Source organism: Delphinapterus leucas, chromosome 7 (assembly GCF_059928025.1).
Source record: "Delphinapterus leucas isolate spDelLeu-1000000601 "Yukka" chromosome 7, BTC_Dleu_Yukka2, whole genome shotgun sequence".
In the NCBI taxonomy this organism is placed as follows: domain Eukaryota; kingdom Metazoa; phylum Chordata; class Mammalia; order Artiodactyla; family Monodontidae; genus Delphinapterus; species Delphinapterus leucas.
The window spans coordinates 104,907,383-104,919,651 of NC_143135.1; the positions used below are offsets into that span (position 1 = coordinate 104,907,383).

Here is a 12,269-nt window from a genome sequence, read left to right on the forward strand (position 1 = left end):
GGTGAGTAGCGTGTCTCTGACTGTCACTGGTAATGGCTGCAGGCTGTGGCATTGCTTAGTGCACATGACATGCTCTTTGGCCCTGAGGCCTCTGGAGCCTGAGTGCTGAGTCTGAATTTCAGGCCTGCCACATTTTTTTCTTTTTCTTTTTTTTTTTTTTTTTTTTTTGGCTGTACCGCACAGCATGTGGGATCTTAGTTCCCCAACCAGGGATTGAACCCATGCCCCCTGCACTGGAAGCACGGAGTCTTAACCACTGGACCACCAGGGAAGTCCCCTGACACTCCCCTGGTGGTCCAGTGAAGTGGACCACCATCTTTTTTTTGAGGGGAGGAGATTTCTTTTCTCCATTTCTTTATTTATTGACTCTTAAATTTAAAAAATTTTTAAACTTTATTTTATTTTTAAATTTTATATTGGAGTATAGTTGATTTACAATGTTGTGTTAGTTTCAGGTGTACAGCAAAGTGATTCAGTTGTACATATACTTATGTCTATTCTTTTTCAGATTCTTTTCCCATATAGGTTATTTCAGAGTATTGAGTAGAGTTCCCTGTGCTCTGCAGCAGGTCCTTGTTGATCATCTATTTCATATAGAGTAGTGTGTATATGTCAATCCCAACCTCTTAATATATCCCTCCTCCCCTTCCCCCTTTGGTAGCCATAAGTTTGTTTTCTATGTATGTGAGTCTGTTTCTGTTTTGTAAATAAGTTCGTTTGTATCATTTTTTTTTTAGATTCCACATATAGGTGATATTGTATGATATTTGTCTTTCTCTTTCTTCACTTAGTATGATAATCTCTAGGTCGATCCATGTTGCTGCAAATGGCATTATTTCATTCCTTTTTATGGTTGAGTAATACCCCATTGTTTATATGTACCACATCTTCTTTATCCATTTATCTGTCAATGGACATTTAGGTTGCTTCCATGTCCTGGCTATTGTAATAGTGCTACTATGAACATTAGGGTGCACATATCTTTTTGAATTATGGTGTTCTCCGGATATATGCCCAGGAGTGGGATTGCTGGATCATATGGCAGCTCTATTTTTAGTTTCTTGAGGAGCCTCCATACTGTTCTCCATAGTGGCTGCACCAGTTTACATTCCCACCAACAGTGTAGGACGATTCCCTTTTCTCCACACCCTCTCCAGCATTTCTTGTTTGTAGACTTTTTGATGATGGCCATTCTGACTGGTGTGAGGTGATACCTCATTGTAGTTTTGATTTGCGTTTCTCTAATAATTATCGATGTTGAGCATCCTTTCATATGCTTTTTGGCCATCTGTATGTCTTCTTTGGAGAAATGTCTATTTAGATCTTCTGCCCATTTTTTGATTGGGTTGTTTGGTTTTTTGATATTGAGCTGCATGAGCTGTTTGTATTTATATATTTTGGAGATTAATCCCTTGTTGGTCGCATCGTTTGCAAATATTTTCTCCCATTCTATGCGTTGTCTTTTCATTTAGTCCTGCCACTTATTAACTGTGCAGTCTTGGGTAAGTTACTTCACCTGTTTTGCCTGTTTCCTTATCTGTAAAATGGGGATAATAGTATTTAATGGTTGTTGTGACGAATACCTGAGTTAATGGGTGCAGAAGCACTAAGGACAGTGCCTGGCGTGTTCCTAGTAAGCGTTGGTAGTTGATGCTGTTACTACTGCTGCTATTATTTGGTCCATAGTGTGTTTAATGAGTCCTCTACTGTTAGGCATTCAGTGTTTCTGAGTTCTTGTGGTTATAAACAGAGACAGTCTTTTGAGGAGATCCTTACTCAGGTGGCTGGTTGCCTGTGTGGGGAGGGCTTTGGGACCCCACCCTCGGCCCCTCTGCTGGGTTCTGTGCTCTCATAACGCCCGCCCTTCTGCCCCGCAGGCTGTGTGGCACATACCCTCCCTCCTACAACCTGACCTTCCTCTCCTCCCAGAACGTCCTGCTCGTCACGCTGGTGACCAACACCGAGCGCCGACACCCCGGCTTCGAGGCCATGGTCTTCCAGTTGCCTCGGATGAGCAGTAAGGGGCAGCCCAGGAGGGGACAAGCCTCAGGACCACATTTGACGCTCAGGCTCTCCTGGTCGTGGAGTGTCTGGTGCCCAGGCAGGAGCTTGAGGGAGGCTGGCCAGCTCCTCAGGGCTCTCGGCCTGCCTGGGCCCTTGGTCCTCACGCCCTCCCCCCTCCCCTTCCTTTCAGGCTGTGGAGGCGACTTGCATGCAGCCCAGGGCACATTTAGCAGCCCCTACTATCCAGGCCACTACCCGCCCAACATCAACTGCACCTGGAACATTGAGGTAGGAGCTGTGATGGGGGGGGCGGAGGTGGCTAGAGAAGGTGGGGGGGTACAAGGGACAGGGAGGGGAGGGAGGGGGAGGGATGCTCCAGGGCAGCAGGAGAAAGCACGATGAGTGCCTCCGGCCTCCCCTAAGGTGCAAGTATGGAGGCCGCAGGCGGGGCAGGTTCGGGCAGCATCCAGCAGACCCGGGCTCACACCCGCCTCCTGGCCGGCGCCTGACGTGACGGAGGGACCTGGGCCCGGGACTTCCCTCTCTGGCCGTGGCTCGCTCTGGGCAACGTGAGAGCAGGGGCGCCGGCCTCTTAGAGGAGCTGTTGGGACGAGGCCAAAGGCTGAGTGACACTCAGAGGACGCACTTGCTGGACGGCAGGAGACAGGCGTCTTGCCGACGGGGCACCTCACGCCGTCCAGTCGATGATGGGGGAGGAATTTCCAGCCTTCTTTAGTAACGTAATAGTGTGTCTCGCTGTTTGCAAGTCTGGAAGGTCTTCCAAGCATGGAGCCCGGATCCCTCCTGCCACGTCCTTACTGCCCCCGTGAGCCAGAGGGAAGAACCCGGCAGCCATGCTCCCGCCATGGTCCTGGTCCCATGGCTGCCACGGGCCACCCCGGACTTAGGAAGGAGCGAAGCCGCACAGAGGGTCAGCAGCATCTCTCTCCCCAGGTGCCCGACAACCAAAATGTGAAGGTGCACTTCAAAGCCTTCTTTTTGCTGGAGCCCAACGTCCCCCTGGGCTCCTGCTCCAAGGACTACGTGGAGATCAACGGGGAGAGGTGGGTGTCGGGGGAGGGGGAGGGGGGCTGCCCCAGCCCCGGGGTGGGTCCTCTTCCTCCCGCTGAGGCTCCTGCCGCCCCCAGGTACTGTGGAGAGAGGCCCCAGTTTGTCGTGAGCAGCGGCAGCAGCAAGATCACCGTCCACTTCCACTCGGACCAGTCCTACACGGACACCGGGTTCCTGGCCGAGTACCTGTCCTACGACGCCAGTGACCGTGAGTGACGCGCTCGGGAGGCGGGTCCTGGCTGGAGGGCGGGCCCGCGGTGAGCTCTCTGTTCTGCATTTTATTAGCACTGGGCTCTCCTGACTCTAGACCACCAGAGCCGGTAGGATTTATTATCAGTTGCTCTAGTAGCTTTCTGCGGGGAAAAAGGCTACCTTAGATGCACTTGTGAAAAAAGGCCGACCGTGAATGCCGGCACACACCATGTCCTTTGGTCCCTGGGTGCGGCATCTCAGGCCGAGGACCCCCGAGTTCCTTTGGTCTATTGTCCCTATGGTTCTGCATCACTTTGAGAATCTGTGCTTGTCTCTGTGTGTCTTTGAGCACCTGTAGGGTTAACAGCATGCTTTTGAGACACATTAGAGCATACTGGGGCGTGAGTCATCACACGAACTACTGCTAGCTTTGGAAATTCTGTGATCTCTACGGAAGAGGTCTGGTAGTTTCCGTGACCTTTAATTTCACTGTCTGCTGTGAATACCAGTTCTTCCACGTCCATGGTGATTATTTTGTTTCAACCCTGCATCCTAGAATAACCTTTTGGAAGTCACTTTTACTGCACACAGACGTCCACATTTAAGTTCAGATTCAACTACACGACTCACGGCCAGAAGTGTAATTAGATGAGCACAGCGCTTTGTTAAGTGACTGAGCTACCTGTGCAGAGAAAGCGACAACGGCCTCCTCTCCATTTTCTCATCTGATGACATCAGTTGTCAGACACATTCCAACTTCAGAAACATCGGAATGTGGAAAATGTCTTAGAATTAAGGAAAGCCGGTGATGCCGTGTGACACTAGGGTGGGACACATCAGCCGTCTGCAGAGCTGCTGCCGCTCCGACTTGCCGACGGGGAGCCTGGCGCTCGGGGATGTGGCTGACCAAGGACACGGGGCAGTAGAACTGCATGCGCACCCGCCAGCCTCTCTCCACTCTGCCCGGGGCTTCCCGGGGTTTGGTCATGGGGGGCGGGAGGGACCTCGACTGGCCCTCGCCCGCTAGCTATAGGAAGCCCCTTGTCACAGCTCAGCGGGCCTGGAGAACCCCAGCTGCAGCCTTGCTCCTCTGAGATGGAAGCGGGGCTGGGGGTCGTGGACTTGAGGCCTGCCCTGTCTCTCTGCAGCGTGCCCGGGCAGGTTCATGTGTAACACAGGGCGGTGTATCCAGGAGGAGCTGCGCTGTGATGGCTGGGCTGACTGCACCGACCACAGCGACGAGCTCCACTGCCGTGAGTCGGGGCTGCCAGACCCGGGCATCCTCTGCCCTTGCTGTGCCCGACTTCTGCCACCGACCCTGCGGCGGGACGGCCCGAGGCGGTGGGGGAGTTTGTTCCCGGCCCGGGGCAGACGACAGGCCGCCTTTCCTCGGGCTCCTGGGGCCCCCTTTGGAGCAGGCGGTGCTGAGTCAGCTTCCACAGCCAGGCGGGACGTGGTCCCCAGGAGCGCGGTGCCCCAACTCCTGGGAAGAGCGGGTGCTGAGTGAGCCTCGTGTCTGACTGCGGCCCCTCGCCCCTCCAGAATGCAACGCCACCTACCAGTTCACGTGCACAGACAAGCTCTGCAAGCCCCTCTTCTGGGTCTGTGACTCCGTGAAGGACTGCGAGGACGGCAGTGATGAGCAGGGCTGCAGTGAGTGGGGCGGGGGGTGGCGGCTGGGGTCCCCGCGGCCCTCTGCTGACCCGCCAGCCCCTGCTGAGTCCTCGCGCTTCCCCAGGCTGCCCGCCCGAGACCTTCAGGTGTAACAACGGGAAGTGCCTCCCGCAGAGCCAGCAGTGTGACGGGAAGGACAACTGTGGGGACGGGTCCGATGAGGCCATGTGCGACCACGGTGAGGCCAGGCCCCGCCCCCTTCCCTTGGGCGCTTACCTGCCACACTCACGTGCAGCGGGTCCAGAGTTCAACCCGCACAGACCGCCCTGCACACCGCACACCGCGTGTGCGAGAGAGGGCGTCGGCTGGGCACGCCCTGCGCACCGCGTGTGCGCGAGAGAGAGGGTGTCGGCTGGGCACGGGTGCGGATGAGGGGGCAGGCCTGAGAGGGGCGTGAGGGGGAGGGACCGTCAGCCTGGGTGCGGGAGGGAGATTGATTCCCTCCCCCTGCGTCCTCCTCCGTGAGCAGTGAGCACCGTCACCTGCACCAAACACACCTACCGCTGCCTCGACGGGCTCTGTGTGAGCAAGGGCAACCCCGAGTGTGATGGGAAGAAGGACTGCATCGATGGCTCGGATGAGAAGGACTGTGGTGAGCAGGGCTGCCCATACAGTCGTGCAGGTTGTTCACTGTGCAAGGCGCAGACGGAGGTGGGCATTATGTCAGCGCTTCACTCACCCAGCTCTGCCCTGGTGAGAGGGTGTGTCTGCCTGGAGGAAAGGATAACTTTGCTGATTGGCACCCAGGCACTGCCTCACAGGCAGTTCTGGTCCTGGAGGCAAGGCCCAGGGCAGCTAGTACGTCAGGGCCTCTGTGGCAGGGCTGGTGTCCTGGCCGCAGTGCTGGGCTGACCCCCGCTCTGTAGACCTGGCCACAGGGGCAAGTCCTGGAGCCCTTGGCAGGGTTTTGTCCCCACCCTGCCCGTACTTTAATTTGCAGCCTCTTGTGTATTTCAGAAGCGCTGGCCGTAGGTTACGCGTGAGCAGAGCAGCAGCTCTTCTGTGACTTCACGTCACCCATTGTTCTTCCCTCAGAGCTGTGTCCTTCCGCGTGCAACAAGAAAGTCTGGGCAAATGACACCCAAATTAAATCTAAGCAAACCATCAGATGTCTGAAGGCCCCTGTGCAGGAGCGGGAGGTGGGGAGTGAGGGTTTTGAATTTGGGGGCAGGGAGAGGGGCCAGGTGGCTGCCCCGGCTGCTGCTCCGGTGGCGGGGCTGGTGCCCCACTGTGACTCCTGTCTCTGCCCCTCCCAGACTGTGGGCTGCGGTCATTCACCAGGCAGTCTCGGGTTGTCGGGGGTGAGAACGCGGACGAAGGTGAGTGGCCCTGGCAGGTGAGCCTCCACGCCCTGGGCCAGGGCCACGTGTGTGGGGCTTCCCTCATCTCCCCCAGCTGGATGGTATCCGCCGCCCACTGCTTCGTCAACCACAGAGGATTCAGGTACGCCATGGGCCGGGGCGGGGAGGCCTCGTGCCGGCCCTAAGTGGGGCGCCCCTCCACGTTTCCTGGGGTGGAAAGGCCCTGTGTCTGTGAGTCGTGCCCAGGTGAGGCAGGGCCGGGACTGGAGGGGTGGCAGACCCCCCAGGATGGGGCTTAATAACAGAAGTAATAAAAATGAGTGTTTATTGGGTGCCCCTCTTGTCCAGCGGGATCTCAGTGCCTCTCCTAACAGCCCAGGCAGACGGGTCTGAACACGTCTCCGTTTTACAGAAACGGAGGATCAGAGAGGTAAGGACATTTGCCTGAGGTGGTACAGCTTTTAAGAGGCAGAGCCAGACTGGGGCCCACGTGTGTGGATTCCAGAGCCGGTGCGGTCAGCCTCTGCACGGTGGAGACCCCTCGGGACCCTCTCATTCACCGCCTGGCCCTGGCTTGCCAGGCCACCGTGGGCGAGTTATTCACCTTCCTAGGCCTCAGGCTCCTGGGTGCTGATGGTGACGCTGTGATTTTTACGCTGAGAGGTGTGAGAAGGGAGCGCGGGGACGCACCTGAAGCGCTGAGCCCGTGCCTGGCGCACAGTAGGTGCTCAGCCCATCGTAGCCTCAGGTCCACGGCAGACCCGAGCCCGGTGCAGGGAGGGGCACCAAGCATGCCACTGGGCCATGCCGGCCTCTCAGGGCGGGTGGTCAAGGGCCAGGCTTAGCAGGAGCAGGTGGCCCAGCGCCGGGGCTCTTTCTGACTTAGGTCCAGCCCGCCCAGGCCCTCTGGCCATCGGCTGCGGGAGGGGGACTGAGGGGACAGCTTGCTCCTGGAGACTCGGGCATAGGGGTCCCCCTCACCCAGGGCCTTCCTGCCGGGTGCCTGCCCTCCTGCCGCGGGCAGCTGCGTGGGAAGGGGACCCAGGGTGCCACGGTCGCCCCTTGGCCAAGAGAGAGCGGGACCACCATGGACTTCCGGGACAGACAGGACCCATAGCATGACATAGGCCTAAGGCCAGACACTGGGGCCGATCAGACAGGTGCACGTGCTGGGGGTGATGTAACAGCAGAGGCTTGGGGGGAGTGGGGTCAGTGGTGGACCCCGGGCGCTGCTGGGCTGGTGAAGTGCAGCCTGGTCCAGCCTGCCCCCCTCTTCTCACTCTGTCACACTCCACTCCACTCTGGGCAGAAGCGATCTGCTTTCTTCTTCGGGTGATGGGAGCTTACTTCAGAATTTTTAGAATGAACTTATCATTTTGGAATGTGGACAAGTTGCGCAAAGATAGGACGCAATTTCCCCATACCCCCGCCCAATTTCCCTTGATGTTATCATGCTGCTTTTGTCAGCACCGAGAAACGAGAAACTCACGGTCCCTTACTAGGAACTTGCCTCCAGGCTGCCTCGGGGCTCCCTCTGGGCTCCCCCCCAGGCTCCCTGACACCGGTTTCACACCAGCATCCTTTCTGCTGCAGGAGTTTGTCCAGGTGCCCCCTTTGTGTCTGTTGTCCTGTCTCCCCAGTCTCCTCTGGTCCGGGACGATTTCTCAGTCTTTGTGTGTTTTTCGTGACCTGGACAGTCTGGAGGCCAGGGGCCCTGTAGAGTGCCCCCATCTGGATGCATCTGAGGTTGTTCTCGTGATTAGACTGGGGTCATGAGTGTTTGGAAGAAAGTCACGTTGTATCAGCAGGTAAATGATGTCATCGTGGCTTATCTCTGGTGATACTCAGCTCATCTCGGTCATCTGGTTAAGACGGTGATGACAGCTCTCTCCACTCGGAAGTGTTTCCCCCTTCTGTACTCTATTCTTTGAAAATGAGTCAGTGTGGAATTGCTTTGTAAGGAAGCTTTGTCCCTCTCTCCCATGTATTTATTTAATCATCTATTTATGTTTGTAGGGACTCGTGCATATATTTATATTTCGGGTTGTAATCCAATACCGTGTTGTTTACTGTCGCTAGATTATTCCAGAGCCGACCACTGAGAGCTCTCCAGGCTGGCGCCCGGCTCCCTAGGACATGCCCCCATTCTTTTGTTTTTCTGAGCCACCTCCCTGCTTTCGGACACCACCTGGTACTCTAGGCTCATCCTGTATTTTCCTGGTCCAGCCCTAGAACTAGGCATTCTGTGAGAAGAAACCGAGATTTGGGTCCTCTGCACCCACACAGCTGCCACAGTCCCCGTTCCTAGCCCCGTCTGCAGGGTGAGCTGGGATGTGCGTGGACTTCCTGAAGCACCTGCCCCTGGGCCCTGCCCGGCTTCTTCCTCTTTCCCTTGCTTCACCTTTTCGTTTCTCATTTCCTTTTCCTTCATCTTCTCCTGCTCAGCAGTCTTACTTCTGCCCATTAATGCCCTCAACAGCCATTGCTACCATTGGCACCGGGAGAGAAAGCTGAATTAGACTCGGTCCCTGCACTTCCAGACGTCCCAGGGTAGGGGGACAAGTTGCGATACACACGTGCACGTAGTAAGGGCTGTGCCAGAGCTGGGGGGAGGCTGCCGAGGGCCCAGTGTGTGGGTTAGAGCTCCCCTGAGTGCTGGGGAGGGTGGCTGCTAGGAGTGCCTTTATGGGCAGGGTGTCTGGTCTGCTGTTGAAACGTGAGGGTGTTTGTCAGTGGACCAGGTGACTCCGACCTTCCAGACAAAGGGAGGGTTGTGAGCAGGGACAGGCAGGGAGGAAGTGTGCCAGGACCTGGAGTGCAGGTACTTTGGACACATTTCTGAGTCAGCAAGCGATCCCAGGGTGTTACCGAGAGGTGGCATCTCGTGGTCAAGGGCATGGGCTGCTGGGTTCAGACGGTGGCCCAAGACCACCTTGACTGGCTGGGGGATAAGAAGACGTAACACGTCGGCCCCCAGAAGAGTGCTTGGCGTGGTCGGCTGTGTCGACCTCTGCCTTTTGCCTTAGGTCTTGACGGAATGGCCGGGGTTTATCTGCAGGTGTTTCTTTGCCGCCATCTAACCCATCGCTGCCGAGTTGCCTCTTAACGCTTGGGCCTTCACCATTCTTTCTGTGTTTGCTGTCCAGCTGATGTGCTTGTGACGATGCAGCACGGGGATGTCACCAGTCGGCTCGACACGACCAGCTTTGGGGCTTTTTTCCTCCAAGAGGTCCTTCATGACCTCGTGGAGTTTTCACACTGTGTCTTTTCTCGTCCTGCTTTTGTTTCTCTTTGTCTTCTGGAAGTTCCAGGCCCTCTCTGGTGACTGACACTGAAGTCTTCTCAGATTCCTTCTGCTGTCGGACACAGTACTCATAGGCGGGCTCAAGCACACAGATCACTGCTAAGCTGTGCTTCCCTAGACGTTCACGTACCCCTTTCGAGCCATTTCCGAGTTAGGCGCAGCCATCGTGGCACGTCTTCCCTGAGGATGGCAGGCGGCGTCTCCCAAGAACAGGGAAACCCTCCCATGTAACCACCATACGGTTATCGCATCCGGAAACGATCGCACTGACGTAGCACTGTTAGCTGGCATATGGTCCGCATTTCAGATTCCTCCAGTTCTCCCAATATTTATAGGTTTTTAAAAAATGTAGGATCCAGTCAAGGGATATGCTTTGTTTTAAGTCATTAGTTTTGACTCATCTCTTTAAAATGTAGAACAGTCTCTCCCAGCCTTTTAATTTTTGTTCTTTAATGGCAGTACGTTTTTGAAAAGTCCAGGATGTTATTTTGCAGAATGTCTCTCGATCTGGTTGTTTTTGATTGTTGTTTCATGATTAGAGTTAGGTTAAATTTTTTTTTTTCTGGTCAGGAAACACTGCATAGGTGATGTGTCCTCAGGAAGTACATAATACCCCATCAGTGGGGACGACTTGGAGAAAAGTCTGATTACTTGGTTAGGGTGGTGTCTACCAGTACTTATAAAGGTGCTTCCCCCGTTGGTTATGACTCTTGGGTGATACTTTGAATCGGTGTGTGTATCTTTTTAAAAAATATTTATTTATGTATCTATTTGGCTGCACCAGGTCTTAGTTGCGGCATGCGGGATCTTCCTTGCCGCGTGCAGGATCTTTAGTTGCGGCATGTGGCATCTTTTCTTTTAGTTGCCGCACGCGGGATCTAGTTCCCTGACCAGGGGTCGAACCCGGGCCCCCTGCGCTGGGAGCGCAGAGTCTTAACCACTGGACCGGGAGGGAAGTCCCAGTGTGGCTCTCTTGTTACCCGGTGGTTTTTGGCATCTGTTGATGATTCTCGCGTGTATCGGTTATTGCTGTGGTAGGTGTGAAATGTGACTTACTGTGTCATTTTTTCTGTATTTATTAGCTGGTGTTTTTCTGTAAAGCACAGCTTTCCTTCTCTTCTTATAAATTCTTTTGAGATTATTTTTTAGCTTCAGGATAGATTCTCCTCCGCTTCTTATATTGTTTATCACATATAGCGATATAACCCCGTAGTTTACTTTGGTGTCCAGATGATGCAGATCTTGACTAGTGAAAGCCTTGTCCTACTGGCACCGCCCTTGTGCCAGCTCTCACTCACTTCTGGTAACACAGTATATTCCTGGTTCACTCTATGTGCTGCTTGCTCCGGACCTGAAATCAGCCACTCCTCCAAGGAGCCTTGGTTCCTTTCCATGGGGAAGGATCGTTAGAAGCCACGTTCTGGCTGCTGTTGGGGATGCCATGGCTCTGAGGCCATCTTTCTGAACAGCCGTGAGCTTTTCCTGCTCTGATGGCATGTCAGCAGCATGGGGTTCTTCTCTCCTCCGCCTCTGCCTGTTGGCGTCTCCCTTTTCCCACGTGGGAAACTGGGTCCCAGCAACACCAGGGTCTTGTCTTTTTACTGGTTCAGTCGTCCAATACACAGTAGTTGAGAATTGCTGCACCATCCCGCTACCGACGACAAACCTGGTGAAGTTCCATCTACTTTTCAGCTCCTCTTGTACTTAAAGTATGTACCGCTGTGTTAGAGAAGTATTTGGATTGATGTGTTCCTTCCATGGAAGGGTAGATTAATGAGAAGGGAAATCTTTTTGGTAATGAGATAAGCGAGGACAGCTGAGCATCGTCCTGGGGTGGGCGCGGGCTCGGGTCGAGGGGCACAGGGCACGGGGCCGAGGGCGCTGGCTCAGGCCTCCCTCTCCGCCCGTCCTCCGGCCCCCGGCAGGTACTCTGACCACAGCATGTGGACCGCCTTCCTGGGCCTGCACGACCAGAGCAAGCGCAGCGCCCCCGGGGTGCAGGAGCGCCGGCTGCAGCGCGTCATCTCCCACCCCTTCTTCAACGACTTCACCTTTGACTACGACATCGCGCTGCTGCAGCTGGAGCAGCCAGCCGAGTACAGCGCTACCGTGCGGCCCATCTGCCTGCCGGACGCCGCGCATGCCTTCCCCACCGGCAAGGCCATCTGGGTCACCGGCTGGGGCCACACGCAGGAGGGAGGTGAGCGGGGGTGGGGGTGAAGTTGGGGTGAGGGGCTGACAGCTCTGCCCGCAGTCCAACCGCTGTGGGATGGGGGGGGGCCTCGTGGCCGTCCTTCTGTCCCTTTCTCACACGCCTTCCCAGGGTGGGTATCGGATTCCTCACCCGACAGACGGTCAGCGCGGCCTGATCACTCTGCCCCGCTGCACAGCATCCCATCCTGGAGACGTGCCCTCAGGTTTTAGCCACGTGTGGGCCGCGGGCATCCGCGCTATTTCGGGGGCTCTGCTGGTCGGGTCCCCCCGCTGACTGCCGGCCTCCCCTCCCGCCCTGTCCCCCCCTTCCGCTGCCTCCCAGGCACCGGGGCGCTGATCCTGCAGAAGGGTGAGATCCGCGTCATCAACCAGACCACGTGCGAGCGCCTGCTGCCGCAGCAGATCACCGCGCGCATGCTGTGCGTGGGCTACCTCAGCGGCGGCGTGGACGCCTGCCAGGTGGGCCGGCGGGGCTGGGGGCGGCGCGGAGGGGCGGGGCGGCGGGGCTC

The 12,269-nt window shown here is 56.0% G+C and overlaps 1 protein-coding gene across 3 annotated transcripts in view; it reads left to right on the forward strand.

Moving 5' to 3' along the window:
* The window catches only part of ST14 (ST14 transmembrane serine protease matriptase), a 58,529-nt gene that overhangs the window by 24,768 nt on the left and 21,492 nt on the right, over nucleotides 1–12,269 (forward strand). Inside the window, exons 8-18 of one of the 3 annotated variants that reach the window (XM_022556243.3) lie at nucleotides 1,878–2,017; nucleotides 2,195–2,292; nucleotides 2,959–3,068; nucleotides 3,153–3,283; nucleotides 4,416–4,520; nucleotides 4,810–4,920; nucleotides 5,006–5,119; nucleotides 5,411–5,533; nucleotides 6,198–6,384; nucleotides 11,472–11,746; nucleotides 12,083–12,219. In XM_022556243.3, the coding sequence (XP_022411951.1) occupies nucleotides 1,878–2,017; nucleotides 2,195–2,292; nucleotides 2,959–3,068; nucleotides 3,153–3,283; nucleotides 4,416–4,520; nucleotides 4,810–4,920; nucleotides 5,006–5,119; nucleotides 5,411–5,533; nucleotides 6,198–6,384; nucleotides 11,472–11,746; nucleotides 12,083–12,219 (1,531 nt within the window). Of the gene's footprint in view, nucleotides 1–1,877; nucleotides 2,018–2,194; nucleotides 2,293–2,958; nucleotides 3,069–3,152; nucleotides 3,284–4,415; nucleotides 4,521–4,809; nucleotides 4,921–5,005; nucleotides 5,120–5,410; nucleotides 5,534–6,197; nucleotides 6,385–6,590; nucleotides 11,747–12,082; nucleotides 12,220–12,269 lie in introns of those variants that run through there. The other 2 variants (XM_089915832.1, XM_089915831.1) reach the window with 2 other exon arrangements.